Here is a 17104-nt window from a genome sequence, read left to right on the forward strand (position 1 = left end):
TAAAAGTATGAGGTATGATGATACCAGCAATGTAAACATGGACCAGGAAGAATAATAACTCAGGACACTTCAATGTCTACAAGGGGAAGATAGACAATGGCGCTCTTGGATGCATTTGCTTGAAGTTATGCTTCTACACAATGTTATTCAACAGCTGCTGAAACCATGTGAATTCTTCATCGGATTTGTGGACAAATGTAGAAAAAAGAAGTTTTTGCGCATACGCCAGTTAATGCATGACATGAGTGTCCGAGAGTTCGCTTCTATGTGCCCCCCTGCAATGGCGATTATTAAAGCTCGTTCTTCCATGAGGTGGCCTAATGAGATCCCTTGTACTACATCGAGAGCAGAAAGCGCAAGTGTTTGATCAACATGTCTCACCAGAAAAAGGGAAAAAGTACTTGGTCAACATGGGTGTGATGGAGCTGATAAGGCTATGATGTGTCCATTCTCTTTCCCACAAGCAATTAGAGCCTCCAGTTTGGTGAGATTCTGAGATGAGGATTGAAAAAGCAAGACAAGCATCTTTTTTCAGGTGTTAGTGTGAATGGCCTTTTGTGGCTTTTGCACACTCATGTACACCTAAGGATGAGGGCAAAAGCCTCGCTATGAAGCTTCACTTCCACATAAGCCGAACTTTGCCATTGTGATGATTCTTCCTTTGTTCTTTTGCTTTTCTCTTTATCTGGGTTTCCAGGCTGATCAACTAACCAACATATGACTCCTTCAGGTCAGGGGTCTTGTGATTTCTTATCTAAGACATTCATTTTGAAAAAAGGAAACAAATTAAATCTCCGGACCAACTAGCCCGAGGACCAACTTCAAGTTTCCCTGTCCTGAATTATGCACTGTGCAATCTAGTTGGACTTTCATATCACAAAGTAAAAGTTTTTCCCAAGTTGAAAATGAGATACAGAAATCCACCACCCTTCGATAGAAAAATCTTAAAGCTGCAAGAAGAGGACAATGCCGAGAACCTTGTAGCACCAATGAACAGTGGAGGACATTAAAAACTTATTGTACATGAGCAGTTCATTTAAACGCAGAATATAACAGTCATTTTTCGAATTCTTACAGCTAATACAAATACAGTAATATATTATTATCTCAATGTATACACTAGAACGATAATGCATGGCGATTGATACGAAAGAATTTTCTTTGAAGAGCAGATTCCGAACTTTCTATGAAAGGTATTAAATGCTCGGATGGTTGCTTAGTGTTACATTATCCCTAACAGTTGTCTCTGAGGCATGCCAAACCAGAACCTGCACTAAGAATCCACTTTGACTATCAGGAAATTCTGGAGAATATACAAAAGGATGTGATCATGAATCAATCAGCGTGTTTTCCTAAACTGAGGACACATCAGCCATCTTAGAAAGCTTCCTTCATGATCTATTCAGATCTTTTATTCCTCTTGCTGATCCATTCCTGACTAACGCGAGCTAAATTTAAAAATGTTCAGGATGAAGCATTTACACAGGACGTAGAGAATTGATCATCCTGAGCAAGCGCATCTTCGTTGCTTCCGAACCTCTTGCGAGAGACACTACACCAATTTCTTGGCAGACCATCATACAGAAGATACTCAGGCTGTGAATTTAAATACGGGGAACCAATTTCAGGGTCTTGTCATTGGAATCCTTGTCCTGTCCCTGGACGCATCTTTGTTGGAATGCAAACACTAATTGCCAACACCTCAATGGCTATTCTGGGAAGACAGACAATGTATGTTACTCCTCTATGCAATTTCTCCAACTCACGGTCTTGGAAATTTAAACAGCCCTTCGAAAGAAGCATTTTAATAGAAGGTACAGAGTACACCAAGACTAAAGTCAAAGGGCGCTGAAAAATACGTATTGTTCATTAATTCGTGGACAATTGTATTGAGAAGTTCTTGCAATTAAGCCACTGAATACATGACATGTGTCTGAAAATTTGTTACCCCGCATATCTCCCATTTCAAAATGATTGTTTGAGTTCCTTTTTCCATGAAGTGACCTAGTAAATCCTTGTCCTATCTTTCATTCTTCATGGACCGAATCCTCATGATGTGTTGAAAACTTAAAGCACAAGCGTTTGATGAACACGTCTCACCAAGAAAAGGGAAAATTTTTTTTTGGCCAACCTGTAGTCATGGAGCTGATAAGGCTATGATTCAGTTCTGCCGAGTCTTTCCCACTTTAGATCCTGCACTTCGGTGTGATTCTGAGATCAGGAAGTGAAAAAGCAGGAGAAAAGCATCCTTTATCTGTGAATGGCCTTTGGCTTTTTGCACACTCATGTACAGCAATGGATGAGGGCAAAAGCTTGCCATGAAGTTTCAATTCCACAAATAAATATAACTTCAACCTATTGAAAACCTTTCATCACAAGAATCTCTGCACCAATTAGCCCAAGGACCAAGGAGGAAAAGAAAAGCAATTTGCCCAAGGGCCAAGTTCAAAACTGATATCTAATCCGAATAAAATGTCCTGAAATTACCAAGTGGACACAAAAACATAAAGAAATCAACCACCCCTCCCATAAAAAAATCTTAGTGCTTCAAGGAGAGGACAGTCTCAAGAACCTAGTACCCACAAATGAAGGACAAGTAAGGACGTAAAGAACTCATTACAGCTAATACATATGCAGTATTATATGATCCTTTCAATGTGGGCAATCGAACCATCATGAATGGCGATTGATACGAAGAAGGTTTCCTTTTTTGGTTGCGCAGATTCCAATTTTTTGCCAAAATTCCTAATTGCTCAGATGGTTGCTTAGTCTAATATTATCCTCACTTTTGTCTGTGAGGCATAACAAACCAGAACCTGCACCATGAATCCACTTTTTAGAACCAGAAACTTCTAAAGAATGCACAAAAGGATGTGATCATGAATCAATCACAGTGCATTTTTCAAAAGGCGAGGACACATCAGCCATCTCAGAAAGCTTCTTTTACGCGTTCCCTTCTGCTCCTTTATTCCTTGCTGATCCATTCCTGACTCATACGGCACTAAATCGAAACAGTGTCAGGATTCAGCATTTACCTATGGACATTGTGCTTTTAAATACATTCCCAGCACTCAGAGGATTGATCATACTTGGTAAGCACATCCCTTGTTTCCAACCCATTTTGAGAGATACTACACAGCTTATCATCAGACCATCAAATATGAAAAACCAACTCCAAGGTCTTGTCATTGGAGTTCCTTTCCTGTCCTTGGAGGCACCTTCATCGGAGCATTCTTATCAGTACAATGAAATGTTCTGTCCATTCGATGGATCGTCGCGAAAGTTGAAAAAAAGTAGGCATTCGTATCGAAGCAGCTGTCCCTTTTGGACGTTTAGTTAATTCGAAACATCTATCTGAACTCTGACCTGTCTGGTTCCGACATTGCAGATAAGGTGAATTTGGTGCTTCATAGGATGAACAAGCTCGGGAAGAAAGCAGATATTCTTGCGCGTGGCGTTCGAGAACATGGTACTAACAATTCTTTTCTTATGACCACAATTTTTGGTATTCACTTAATATGTCCTAATATTCAAGGCTCTTTATTTTGGAGGATCAAGAAACATTACATCTTTTGAGGTCAATTTAGCGCAAAAATGTTCATATGACCTACGCACTAAACTGGTTTTCTCATGGTTTTGTGACGGAACTGCAGTGAGCCTAAGTCCCAAGATTACGAAAACAGTAGAAGGAAAGTTGAGAATTGGGGCAAGAGTTCTTCAACTTGGAGGAATGGATAAGGTGTTCATGGACTTATTTAATGTCGGAGATGGCGAAAGGCTGATGAAGACCTTTCAATGCTATTTGTCGACCTCAAGCGGTCCGATAGGAGGTCTCCTCTTTATCTCCAATGAGAGAGTGGCCTTTTGCAGCGACAGATGTATAAAACTGGTTTCTCCGGATGGAGAAACAACCAAAGTCCATTACAAGGTAACTTCGCTCATGTTGCAAAATCACTATATTTTCTGTCAATAATCTATTTGCTGGTCTCTATTGCTATGTCGAACCGGATGCTAATCTGTCTTTTTTAAATATCTTTTCCAGGTGATGATCCCGCTTAGAAAGATAAAGATGGAAAATGAGAAAGAGAACTTGGAGAAGCCGTCGCAGAAATACATACAGATTGTAACAGTAGATAATTTCGATTTCTGGTTCATGGGATTCTTGAACTATCAGAAAACACTAAAGCATCTCCGGCGGGCAATTTCTCAAACGTAGGCTGTTTCAAGCCGATTTGAAGAGATACTTTTTCATCTTTTAGTTCTTCTGTGTCAGATATATGTACAACTAGGAATTGTCAACATTGTGAAAAAGTTGTCAATGAGGAAATGCTGTTAAATCCAATGTCCTCTCTCTAGCAGCTTTCGAAGACGACATTCTAATTGGAATACTTGCTGTGAGAAAAATTGACGGGCAGTTTAAACTTTGTGAAACTATCTTGATTAGCTGCCCGAGAAGATGGTTATCTTTCTTTTTTTCTGGTGTCATTCTATTTGCTCTGTCATTTATCGCGGAATCATTAGATAGCACAAAAGCATTGAAAATATAATTCCTCGCCGTACTAGCTCTTTCTGTCCGGCTTCAACTGGATGACCGTTTGCCACCCTGACTCTCTGGTACGCATCTTCAAATCATTGCAATCGAAATGGTATCTGAAAAGTTACAGGATCACGAAGATGATCCTATTTTGAATCAGATAAAGCAGCATCCAACATCCATCCTAGAAATTTCCACCCGATCATGCTTCTGTTTCTCTTCTTGATGATCCATCCACGAATCATCAAGTAGAAACGTGTGATTGCTTGTCAACTTCTCCAAATGTTAAAGTTAACCTGTTGAATGCATCCGCAATGTGACAGGACTGAGAATTTTTGCACTGAGTAATGCACCAACCATCCTAGACAGTAGACACAAGACTGGTTTTTGTGCAAAGAAGAGAATGTTATGCTGCAGACTTAACATGAAAACAGAAGCTTCCTTCAGGATCAGTGTTACAGATTAGTATGGTGCCAGGTAACACATTCTGTTCTTTGTGCTTGTGAGCAAACAGACTGCTTGATGTGACTGGTACTTTTCAAAGTAATGTAGGTAATTTCTCCAATGGGTTATTTGGCATCTCACTCGAGATACTGTCCGCTTTGACCTGTCTGGTGTCGAATCTCATGATTTTATCTTTTGGCGTGCTTTTTCGAGGAAGTCACCTGTTGTGGTGAGCACGTCTAATATTAGAGTTACAATGAGTCGTCGCGTAAAAAATGCTCTCTCCTATTTGATATTCAGTTCCGTTTATTCTTATCCTGTTCGTCATCCTAGAAGTCTGTGAGGATCCGCTCCTTGCCCAGACCATCTTGCCTCCGCGATCGCCCTCTGCCCACGTTGGACTTGGTACATGTCAGTAAACTCGGTAACATCTGTATAGTTGCCGCCGGTAACTTTACTGAATCAGGGATTGACAGAAGAAAATTGTTCAGGCCGTCCGATCAATCCTGACGACAACTTTACTGAATCAGGGATTGACAGAAGAAAATTGTTCAGGCCATCCGATCAATCCTGACGACGCCAAACATGAGCTGACAAAATTAATGAGGGAGGAGAGCCTCTCTTTGCCTGTTTTTGAAGGGATGCACATGTATGAATCGGCTCCTAGGATGTATATGATGTTCAGATTGAAGAAAGGAACAAATCCTAAGAGGTCAAAAACAAAGATCCAAAATTATGACCAACGAGACTCTTCAGTTAACTGCATCGCCACGTTCATTTTATGAACTTATCACATAAACTAATCTAGTCTGTATATCTTCGGGCCATAACTTTGTCTCATCGATATTTTTCGATTTTATGCCCTAATTCATTTCACTAATGAAACATCTCATTTAATTTTTGAATCAATAAGATGCACACCAAGGACTACTTTTTCACCTTTTCCCCAACCCAAAAATTGCAAAAAAAGAAAAGAAAAGAAAAGAAAAGAAAAGAAAGAAGGGTTTACAAATTAGTTGGCTGCTGGCAAGTCTCTTTCTATCTTCAAAAAGAAATTTTGATTTCTGCAAATGGCTAATTTTGCCTATAACCAAATATAGAGCACGGCACTTAAGTTGTGATTAGGGGTCAATCTTCTATTCATAGCTATATCAAAAGAGCACACAGTTCTCTCATGTGGACAAAAAAAAAGAAAAGAAGGAGTTACTTAAAAAAAAAATGAAACCTCTAAAATTTTGGTCTAATTTGAAGTATGAATTTAGCCGCAAATGCGTTTCCTCCCCCTCTTTTTCATTTAGAATTACCATTGCAATTAAAACAGGGATTTACTCAGCAATCACCCACTTTTATCCATGCATAATCGCGATCATGTCTTACTTTTGGCATTGATATTGTCCAGACGTCCCCGAGTTTTACATACCTCGATGACGTATCACTAAACACAAATTAACAAATAGAATGTACAATAACATGGAGTTGTGCACGGGGCGAGCGTGAAGAACTGGTTTAAATTCATGTGAAACAAAAAGAAAAAAGTCCAATTTATCAATAAGTGCTACTTAATTTTAAGTTTGTAACATAAATTTTTTTTTATCGATACCATTCCTTTTACTTTCGGAATTACAGTTTTGCTGTTTATTTAATATTATTTTTTTCCTATCGTCGGAGAATTATCTGTAAAGTGACAGCGATTGGTAAAATTGCAATAAGCAAAGATAATTTCAGGGTTTAACTTTATAATTATAATTACGTTGTCGTATTAAATGGGGAGACGGTATTATAAACCTTGAAAAGGAATATAATGGCGGAGGGAGGATCGCGATCGTCGTCTCGCGCTGTCATTATTGGAGCTCCAAGAGATTCCAACTGGCCCATTCCTTTTTACCCATTTGCCCCTTCGCGTAACCTGAATCTGCCCACGATCCCGCGAATCTTTCCAGACTTGCGTTCCTCGGCCACGGACATTTACGTCAACTCTCCCCCCCACCTACGTAATCTTCTCCGCGTTTAGCCGGGGATTCCGACTTTGACTTACCCAGTGGTTCATACTCTCTCTCTCTCTCTCGCTCGCTGAGTTGAACCTGTGGCTTTGTGAGGGGAAGTCAATCCATCCGAGTCGCAGCTTCGAGGTGAGATGTTTGGTGCTCTTCGGTGGTTTTTTTGGTTGTTGCTCTTCCCTTGATTCAGGCTATTTTCGTTCAAATTATGCTTGTTAATCCTCCGAGGCCGTCGAATCTGGTAATTGGAGTGGGTACTGTTCGTTCTTGGGTTGGTTCTTTTTTCTTTGGCCAGATTTTGGGTCGGTTCTTTGTTTTGTGTGTTTTCGATTGATCGACCCATGTTTTTCCTTTGGGAAATAGGTGATGGGTTTGCTGAATTATGGAAGTTTTTTCGTTTTTGTTCTTTGAATTCCTATCAAATTCTTTTCTTTTTTCATTGTGCCATCTGGGATGGATTTTGCGCGCCGGACTAAGTCGAAAGTGGAGCCCTCTCAAAATCTGTCACCTCGTGGTGACTAGGGTGCAAGATCTTTTGCAATTTGTTCCTCAATCTTTTCTTGTGAGCGAGATAGATTTGTATTTGGTATTCATTGACTAATGTTACACTTCTGTTGGAGCAGAATGGGTGTTTCGGTGAAGCAGATGGCCCTGATTGTGGCCACTTTGGGTGTACTGTCCTTCATCTTTGGAGTGATTGCTGAGAATAAGAAGGTGATTCATCCACCGTCTGATTGTTTTTTGGCCCTATGATTGTTTATCTCTAGGGGAATTGATGCGGGTGGCCATTGGAATTTTCCTTCAATTTTCGATATTTTCTTGAACTTTTCTGCTTTCAATCGAGTCCTTGAACTTTCTAAAATCCAATCAAGGAAGTCCTTCCATTAAATTCTACTGTTTTCTAATGTGGGCATGATTTCTGTTAACTTGTTCGCCATGCTGGCATCTGCCTGGTTTACATGTGGCTTCCACATCATATCTCTCTCCTTTGTTTGGCCAAAGAGAAAGGGGAAAAAAGAAAGATTAGAGGAGATGCAGCAGTTCACATCATTATTTTAGTCTACTAAAAGATAACACACTTAATGGAATGGCTGCATTAAACTAATTTTTGAAAGTTTAGGGACTAGATTGAACAGAAAAAGAATTTCGAGGAGCACATTGAACATTGAAGAGAATTTCCAGGACCACCCAATTCATTACCCCATCTATCTGTGGTTTGAGTAATTTTATTCTGCTTGAATGGTAGCTTGTCTTGTCAGTTTGAGGTTGTGGATGTATTTGCCTTATTTGTTTTCAAGTATGCTGTAGTTTGGAGATATGAATTTTCCAGATTTTGTACTATGAATAAAGGTTGATGTGGTTTTTTGTCTCCGTCTCTATGATGTTGTCATGTTCATAGTTCGACATTGTTGATTTTGTTCTGTTCTTGGTGGCCAGTGATCTATCATTTTATCTTCTTTTCAGATTCCCATTTCCGGCTACCGTAACATTAATTTGGTTGTCTGTTATCCTAATTTAAATAGGTGATGGAGTATATATTATCGCGATATGATTGGTTGCAATCATAAAATTAATCGTAAGATTTCTCCTTGTCTTAATATGATAGAGATATCTGAAAGGATGTTTTACACCAAGTTGTCTTAATTTGATAGAGATATCTGAAAGGATGTTTTAAGGAAGTAATAGCTCTCAGACATTTTATAATCTCTGCATCCACAGTTTTCAACTTTTGCATGAAATTAATATGTCAATTCGCACTTTCCTTTTTATTCCTAATTTCTATCTATGCTTCTTGGCCTCTATATATTCCACAGCCTGCATCTGGAACTGTGATTACTGTTAAAGATGTGGTAATTTGCAAGTATCCATCTGACCCTACTGTTGCTCTTGGGTATCTGTCCTTTGCATTCCTTGTGTTGTGCACTGTGGCGGGATATTGGTCTCTGTTTTACCCGTACAAGGGAAGGTCCATCCCTCAATCAGCTTTTTTCCACAATACTAGCTTCGTTGTCTTCTTCAACATTGCCTTGTAAGTAACTTTACCAGTATTATTTGCCTGCATGTTCTTTTTAATGTTTCTTAATAGATCCATTTTGATTGAAACCGGGACACAACAGTAGTACTGGGATAACATAACACCTGCAGAGTGAATACTTATAACTCAGAAGTTGATTTCATTGTGCACTCCGACCCTTATTCTGTAATTTGAGGACATGAAAGTGAGGGAAGTTGTAACTGAGGGTGCACAAATCTGCCTCTTCCTATATCGTATGGTGGCTACCTCCTCTTTGAGATGCTTCTGCTCTTGAGGCTAGTCGCTGTCCGAAACTAACATTTTGATTGATCCGTTTTGATTAATGTTTCTTAGAGATGCTTCTGCCGTTGAGGCTAGTCGCTGTCGGAAACTACCATTTTTAATGTTTCTTAATAGATCCATTTTGATTGACACCGGGACACAACAGTACCGGGATAGCCTAACACCTGCAGAGTGAATACTTTTAACTTGGAAGTGGATTTCATTGTGCACTCTGACCCTTATTCTGTAATTTGAGGACATGCCCAGGAAAGCGAGGGAAGTTGTAAATGAGGGTGCACAAATCTGCCTCCTCCTGTATCTTATAGCAGCCACCTCCTCTTAGAGATCTTCTGCTGTTGAGGCTAGTCGCTGTCCAAAACTACCATATTAGTGCCGCTGCTTTTAAATTATTTCATTTAGAAGAACAGTTATGACCCATTCCAGCTCTTTATCAACTTCTTACAAATTTTGTTGTTCACATGTTATGCAAAGCATTACATGTGAATGTTCCATCAGTATGAGGATTTGGTCTTTTTTTGGGGACTCTCATAAGGGTGTTGTAAGTAGCACAGGCATAGGCACTTGTTGAAGACTGATTGTACTCTGTGGAATACATAGAACATGAATGGAACACCAAGTTAGTTGACACGACTTTACTCCAAATATTGATATAAATTTACTTTCTGTCAAGCAATGTATTTTGGACAAAAGTTGCAATGTATCCTCTAGTGTTATTTGGTCAACCAGTGGGCTCACGGAGTCATCCATATGATCACTTTTAACTAATTGCCTATTCCTTATAATGGTAATTCCCTTCAAATCCACACAGGTTCATAGGGGGATTGGCAGCGGCGCTGCTGTTATGGCCGACAATTACTGAGCAATTGCACCAGGCGCACAATGTTCACAAGAACCTCAGCTACCAATGCCCCACGGCCAAGACTGGTCTACTTGGTGGTGGAGCATTTCTGTCCCTCGACTCAGCTCTCTTCTGGCTGGTTGCCCTTATGCTAGCGGACAATACCCGTGAGGATTTCTTTGACGAGTTTGATGGGCCCCGTAAGGATGGCGATCCAGGTCAGGTTCTCACAAACGAGTATGAGGCGGATGTGCATATGAAGGGGGTTGCCTAGTAAGTGTGGTCGGTTGGAAGGATTTGGCAAACACAAAAACTGTCTTTCATATAAAGCAGCTTTCGGCCTCTAGCGACGCTGTAAATGTCATTGCTACTTAAGTTATTGTCATCGATCTTGGAACCGTCTTCCTATTGTTTAAAGTGCTACGGGTTTAATGGTTATAATCCCTTGATTCCGTGATTTCGCTGGACCACCTTTGTTATCTTAGGTTTAATCTGGACCGGGGTATACCCAAATGCGACGAAAATTCGGGCACAGGCTAGAATGCCTTGTGCGTCTCTTGAGAGACGACCTCCACTATTTGGCTTGCATGGTCAATCTTAGGGCTTGGCTGGAAGCTAAGAAGAGGAGGGTTATAACCGAAGGTTGCACTTTCAACTGTTCGGCCAGCCATTTGATTTTCAGGATCTTAATCAATTCACACCGTGTTCCATCAAGTCATTTGATTTTGGGAACAATTAAACGTTTCATTCATGCGATAATGGGCGTAGGTGTAGGATCGATATATCGTCTATGCGATGCACAAGAACAACTTTGTCAACTGCTTCCTTTCGGCATAATAAGGGCCCGATGGAGAAAGTGCTTCCATGAGAGAAAAATAATTTAGGTTGTGTATGGTAACGTTTTTGTTCTCATAACAACTTTTGGAACAGAAACGCTTTTTCTGTTTATGTTCCCGGTAACAATTTTTGAAAACGCTTTTTCTGTTTAAGTGCCACTTGCTCTGGAGGAACAGGCCGTGGCAAGTTCACATTCGGTGGGCCATTAAACACATCAGTGGACGGTCCTTCTCTCACCAGATCTCCAGATTCTCACTTGCGGCGCTCTGTCACCTCATATGGACCGAGAGGAACAACATCCTTTTTCGAGACAAGCCTCTTTTCGTACCGGGTATGGTCAAACACCTCATCAAGGTAGTCAAGGATAAAGCCCTTTCCCTTGGTAGCATCGACGACACTCCTCGGAACCGTCGCTTACAAAGTAGCTGGGGTCTCTCTACATCCATCTTTGAGGTTCGTCCTTAGGACTTTTTGCAGCTTCTTCTCCGCTATTGCCGTTGCTTTGGCTGTGTATTCCTTAGTTTTTGGCTGCTGTTTTGGCCGTGTTTCTTTTTGGTTCCTCGGCTCTTGTTTTGGCCGGTCTAGTTCTCTTTCGGTTGCTTGTTTGGCCTTTTGGGGACTTTCTCTTGATCCCTCTTGTTCTTTTGCGCCGCATCACCTTTGACCCTTCTAGGACAATCTCTTGTGTCCTAGTCGGGTCAAGGTTTTTGTGTTTCGGCCCTTTCTTGTAACTAAGTCGTTTGAAAAGTCTATACATACTTACCTTACCCAAAAAAAAAAAAACAATTTTTGAAAATAAAAACGTGTTTGGTAACCGCAAAAAAAACTTCTATTCTCGGAACAAAAAAAAAAAAAATAAAATAAAATAAAAACGCGTTTGGTAACTGCATAAAGTTTCTTTTCCCGGAACCAAAAAAAAAAAAAAAAAAGAAAAGAAACGCATTTGGTAACCGCAAAAAAATTGTTCCTAATTTTTTCATTTAATTAAGAGGACTATATATATTAAAATTAAAATGTTTTATCTTTTTAACTTACTAAATCAAATTAAATCTCATTCGTTCAATTTACTAAATCAAATTAGTCCAATACATGTATAAGTAATTTATGCATAATTTATCAAATTACAATATGGACGAGATCAACTATAAAAAAAAACTGAAAGAGAAGACGAATTGAAATTAGACAACAAGAACATCAAATATGTTTTCTATAGATATGAAAAATTACAATTATGAGTCACACGTAAATGTTCCCAAGTAGTTAAAAATATGATTATCATTAAACGAGGACCCTTAGAAAAATATTAATTACACTTTGAATAAAATCGGGGACTAAAATGAAAAATATTTGTGCATTTAGGTCCTTTTAGTCCAATTGTGCAAATTTTCCAAACATGAGAACTAAAATGAGATGCAAGTATCAAAGTCTCATGTCATGACTCTAAAAGTAAAAAATTTGGCTAAAATGATTTAAAATGAAATTTTTTTAGTCAATTTAGGATTATGTTCAATGAAGAGGCATGTGGTCCCAAGCTGAATTTTTAAAAATTTAAGAGGCCAAAATGAAAATAGAATTAAAATAAATATGGACTATTTTTGCGCTTTTTTCTGACCACAAATACTATTTTTCTTGATTTTCGGCTCTTTTTATAATTAAATTAAATCCGAAAATTGTCAAAATTACAAAAATATTTTTTGTTCAAAATTGGTTCCTAAGGTTAGGCCAAAGCTTCCAAGGTTGATTTTGCAATTTTATGAAATTTTTTGGTATTTTTAATTTATTTTTTTAAATAAAATGATAAAAAATCAGGTGTCAATATTGTGCAAGAACAAAAGAGAAGAGAGTGTGTTAAAAAAAAAAATTATTTCCAATTGTTTCTAAAAAATGTTCCAAATGTGTTTCTAAAAGGTGTTTTAGGAATACAGAAGCAAGTTTTTTTTATTTCTTGTTTCTGCTCCAAAAGTGTTTTTGTTTCTCAAAAGTGTTTCCGAAACACTTTGGGAACACTTTTTTACCATACGCGTTTCTGTTCCCAAAGGCTGCGTTTGGTCGTCGGGATTTCCGGTCGGGATAGGATTGTGTAGGATAGGATAAGAAATCTAGGGATTTGGCCATATCCTATCCATCATTTGGTGAACTACGGATTTAAAGTCGGATATTCTCATATCGTATCATATCCCGCATTTGGTAGAAATTGTATATCAATATAAAGAACATATATGCCTACGTTACGTTCATGAAATATTCCGATCTTATTACTATAAAAATAATATTCTCATACACAAAAAAAAAACTTGAAAATATACACATGTTATTAGATTTTCAAATCTCTTTGCAAAAAAATAAAATAAAATGAAAATAGAAACAAATGAGACAAGAAAGTTAGCTTTTATATGACGGATAAGAGAAATTCTATCCAACCTTATCCTACCCCCTCCCCTAGGATTTTTTTATCCGGGTTATATCCTCCCTATATCCGATATTATACTATCCGGGACACCTACCAAACACGGGATAGGATAAAACATATCCTATCCCGAATTTTATACGGACAACCAAACGCAGCCAAAGTGTTCCGAGAACATTTTGAAAACAGAAACACCTTTTTTGGAGCGTTACCATACGCAGTCTTGTTGAGTCATATGCATGCAAAAAGAGCCAAGGACTACATTGATGAACCACCTTGTAGTCTTCGAATTTGCTCTGTTTACCAGGTTTCTGCAAGGGAGAAGCTGACTCTGCTCAGACGAGAGGACTAGAAGAAGAAAGGCTAGCTTAGACTTTTATCAGATCTGGAATGAATTGTCCTGAGAAGAGAAGAAATATCAATTATGGTGGTGTTGGTTACCTATTTTTAAACATTTCCCTTTTTCCCTTTCCCCCCAAACCTAGAAATAATCGCATTTCGAGTTTTGAATAACGCGTCATAGCTCCAGAGACTAACAATTTCTTCGAAATTTCACGTATGCAAAGTTATGTCAAATTGGCATCAAGAATTAAATTTTACCTGTTTGGCGTAATTGAAACTTGCAAGTATTAGTTAGAGAGATCACGTCTTCGGACGACAGGCTGTTCTTTCTAGCATACAAAGTTACCATGGAAGCTCATCTCGATGGACATGAAGCGAGTGAGGAACCGAAATTTCTCGAAGCACGCTATAAATTTTAAGATTGTGTGCAGTTATACAACCAAGAAATTTCAGCATAGAGACATAATTTGTCAGTAAAATTGATGGAGCTCGAATGTAGATTCTCCTTCATTCGATCAAGAAAAGAAGAAAGCAAACTATTTTGTGTGATAATCATCTAACCAAGCACCTCTAATTCCAAATTACTCTATGAGGAATTTAATTTGAATATAACAATGGGGTGACAAATTAAACCATATGTGTTCCAGCTAGATAGATACCTAATTTTGTCGTAGGGAAAAAAATATGTAAGTAATAATCGAATTGGTCTGGGTAATTTTGGGAAATGTCCTTAATTACTAGCCCAGTAGCTGCACTGCCATGCCATGATATAAAAGGGGGTCATCACCTTCGCTTACTGTGCAAGGCTCGTTGATCTTCTTTCTTTGAACTAAGTTTCTAACAGTTGTTTGCAGTACTTCCATTGTTGCAGAGGCAGTGAACATGAACTCCCTCTTCTTCTTTGTGCTCCTGGCCTCGGTCCTGAATGCCGCTGCCGTGGGAGCAGGAGCGCATGATGCGGGGGGCCTCAGCCACGATCACTACGACAAGACCTGCCCGAAGGTGGAGGAGATAATCCGCGACGTGGCATCTCGGAAGGTTCTAGAGGTTCCGAACACCCCCGCCGGCGCTCTTCGCATCTTCTTCCACGACTGCTTTGTGGAGGTGCGGGTAGTTTATGAATCTCGTGGCTAGATAGTCCTCTCCTTTTCGCTCATCGCTTCTCTGTGTGAATGATTCATTCATTAGTCATTGCTCACAATACAGTTGTCCTAGCTCTCTGTTTCTTTCATCGACCCATTGAATTTTTCTCGTACATGGATCATGATACAGCTTTATGTTCTGTGCAAAACAAAGGCCAACATATGTATTGTCTGGGCCTTTTGCAAAAAGAGTATCCTTCAACACGATATCACACAAAAACTTAGTATTTTCATAGTCCCTTCTTTCGCTTACATAACGTGATTTCGCTCGATCTTCTTTGTACAAACTTACACGCCTTTCCTCTAAACATACTGGGAGAGAGAAATTTTAGATACTCTTGTACGTGATGACTCTTATATATCACTAAAAGTTCGTCAACTTTTATGCTATTCGAGTCTTATAACTCCCTCGTCGTCAAATTTTTGCAATTTCTATTGGTCCAACTGTCTTGGTAATTGTACGTGCAAAAAAGTTAGGGTGATTTTCATTTCTTTAATCCTCCTCTAATTTCTTTTAGGAAGGTTCGGGATAATTTGCACAGGTTGGAATTTACAGATCAAAACTCAAAGTTTCGTCACGATTAGTGAATTTTTTGACCATCCATCCTTGGAAGTATAGTGTTACTCACAAAAAGCAAGTCATCACAGATTTAGGAATCAGATTGCTATATATACTTATGTTCATTGAATCGCGATTGTCAATTCTCTTATATGGTGTGAACTGTGAAGTTATGCCTCCGTTTATAGCCCATACATTTCCCCATCTATACATAGATTTAAGAGTGAATGTTTTGATTCTGGTAACGTATATGCCATGAGTGAAAAATTGATGTTAGTGACTAATTGGTGTTTGAACTTGGAAATTAGGGTTGTGATGCATCCATCTTGATCGCATCAACGGACAATAACACAGCGGAGAGGGATGTGGCAATAAACCTGTCCCTCTCCGGAGATGGTTATGACGTCTTCTTCCGAGCGAAAAGAGCAGTGGAGCTCCAGTGTCCGGGGGTCGTCTCTTGCGCCGATGTCATGGCAATTACAACTAGGGATCTAGTTAACTTGGTAATTAATCGACATTTTAGTTCGATGGCTCTCATTAATTCTCACGTCATTCAAATCGTTGTGTTTCATATTATTTCGCCACAGAATAATATATCTTCTCTTTTCGATTTTTTTTTATACAAATTCTATAGGCAGGAGGACCAATGTGGGAAGTACTCAAGGGAAGAAAAGATGGCTTGACCTCCAAGGCATCAAGAGTGGGTGGAAACCTCCCTCTGGTGGAGCAAACCCTCCCTGAAATCATCTCTCTTTTCCACTCCAAGGGCCTTTCAACCCTAGACATGGTGGCCTTGTCTGGTGGCCACACCATCGGCGTCTCGCACTGCGAGGAGTTCATGTCTAGGATCTACAACACCAACGGAACTTCCTTCACGGACCCAACCATGGACCCGAGCTTCGCCCAGAAGCTACGTGCCGATTGCCCGCAGCAACACCTCGACCCTGACAAATTTACATTCAACGATGTCACGTCGCCGTTTCAGTTCGACAATGCGTATTACAGGAATCTCGGGAAGAGGCTCGGGTTGCTCTCTACTGACCAAGTATTGACTAGTGACGCCGAGACCAGGGCCTACGTGAATCTCATGGCTAGTGACGAGAAGGGGTTCTTTGGGTTCTTTGTGGACGCCATGATGAAGATGAGTAATATTGGGGTCAAGACCGGAAGTGATGGAGAGATAAGACGTGAGTGTGGATCCTTCAATGGTTAATTAGGGTTTATATGTTGTGGAGCCACAAGGAGCTGCATCTATTATATGTTGTGGTTGAGTGTGAGTGACGAAACATTGAATAAATAGTAATTGAAATCCACTCACTGCGTGTTGGTTATTTGAGGAAGTAGCGACCAAAGGCAATCGTAGGAAAAAAAATAAAATGTCTTCATACTAGTGCTGGCTCTTTGCTTGTATGCTTCTTACAATTTCAAAACACACAGGTCAAGAAAATATACTGATTTTTTCTTTGATAGTCGAATGTTTTTTTATATACCCATAAACTTACATATAGGGGTACTCATGTCAAGAAAAAAAAAAAACAAGAGAGATTAGTAAAATGAGCTATGCAAATTGAAAATGTTGAGAATTTCGAGAATCATTCTATTGTTCCGTAAAAAAGGAGCATGTTGATTGCGATAATGATAACCTTAAGGCAAAGGGGTGCCCTCACCTGGACGGGAGTGTTGCCCT

At 39.4% G+C, this 17104-nt stretch overlaps 3 protein-coding genes and 1 long non-coding RNA gene across 4 annotated transcripts; 3 read left to right on the forward strand and 1 right to left on the reverse strand.

Annotated features, from left to right (window-relative positions):
- Nucleotides 1–3080: 3080 nt before the first annotated feature.
- Nucleotides 3081–4473, forward strand: LOC115735439 (GEM-like protein 4). The gene is made up of 4 exons (XM_030666675.2): nt 3081–3293; nt 3389–3469; nt 3654–3928; nt 4043–4473. Exons 1-4 carry the CDS (start codon nt 3161–3163, stop codon nt 4214–4216), a joined length of 663 nt encoding a protein of 220 aa, XP_030522535.2. The 5' UTR covers nt 3081–3160; the 3' UTR covers nt 4217–4473.
- Nucleotides 4474–6944: 2471 nt separating this feature from the next.
- Nucleotides 6945–10566, forward strand: LOC115735518. The gene is made up of 4 exons (XM_030666790.2): nt 6945–7107; nt 7599–7689; nt 8790–9004; nt 10101–10566. The coding sequence occupies exons 2-4, from the start codon at nt 7600–7602 to the stop codon at nt 10402–10404; spliced, it is 609 nt and encodes a 202-aa protein (XP_030522650.1). The 5' UTR covers nt 6945–7107; nt 7599; the 3' UTR covers nt 10405–10566.
- Nucleotides 8922–9523, reverse strand: LOC125316340. The gene is made up of 2 exons (XR_007199578.1): nt 9457–9523; nt 8922–9114 (listed from the first exon to the last, which is right to left on the reverse strand). It is a non-coding gene; the product is annotated as an uncharacterized LOC125316340 (long non-coding RNA).
- Nucleotides 10567–14330: 3764 nt separating the features above from the next.
- On the forward strand, nt 14331–16630 carry LOC115735418 (peroxidase 63-like). Its single transcript, XM_030666635.2, has 4 exons — nt 14331–14335; nt 14571–14820; nt 15726–15920; nt 16052–16630. The coding sequence occupies exons 1-4, from the start codon at nt 14331–14333 to the stop codon at nt 16628–16630; spliced, it is 1029 nt and encodes a 342-aa protein (XP_030522495.2).
- The last annotated feature ends 474 nt before the right edge of the window (nt 16631–17104 follow it).

This window comes from Rhodamnia argentea, chromosome 8 (assembly GCF_020921035.1).
Source record: "Rhodamnia argentea isolate NSW1041297 chromosome 8, ASM2092103v1, whole genome shotgun sequence".
In the NCBI taxonomy this organism is placed as follows: Eukaryota; Viridiplantae; Streptophyta; class Magnoliopsida; order Myrtales; family Myrtaceae; genus Rhodamnia; species Rhodamnia argentea.

What these genes read in the sequence shown, in the direction of transcription:
- LOC115735439 (XM_030666675.2), top strand. Translation starts at nt 3,161, where the DNA reads ATGAAAAACCAACTCCAAGGTCTTGTCATTGGAGTTCCTTTCCTGTCC. An exon ending in GTCGCGAAAGTTGAAAAAAA is followed by an intron (nt 3,294 to 3,388) that starts GTAGGCATTCGT and finishes CCGACATTGCAG; the next exon opens with ATAAGGTGAATTTGGTGCTT. An exon ending in GCGTGGCGTTCGAGAACATG is followed by an intron (nt 3,470 to 3,653) that starts GTACTAACAATT and finishes ACGGAACTGCAG; the next exon opens with TGAGCCTAAGTCCCAAGATT.
- LOC115735518 (XM_030666790.2), top strand. Translation starts at nt 7,600, where the DNA reads ATGGGTGTTTCGGTGAAGCAGATGGCCCTGATTGTGGCCACTTTGGGT. An exon ending in TGATTGCTGAGAATAAGAAG is followed by an intron (nt 7,690 to 8,789) that starts GTGATTCATCCA and finishes TATATTCCACAG; the next exon opens with CCTGCATCTGGAACTGTGAT. An exon ending in GTCTTCTTCAACATTGCCTT is followed by an intron (nt 9,005 to 10,100) that starts GTAAGTAACTTT and finishes AAATCCACACAG; the next exon opens with GTTCATAGGGGGATTGGCAG.
- LOC115735418 (XM_030666635.2), top strand. An exon ending in TCCACGACTGCTTTGTGGAG is followed by an intron (nt 14,821 to 15,725) that starts GTGCGGGTAGTT and finishes CTTGGAAATTAG; the next exon opens with GGTTGTGATGCATCCATCTT. An exon ending in CTAGGGATCTAGTTAACTTG is followed by an intron (nt 15,921 to 16,051) that starts GTAATTAATCGA and finishes CAAATTCTATAG; the next exon opens with GCAGGAGGACCAATGTGGGA.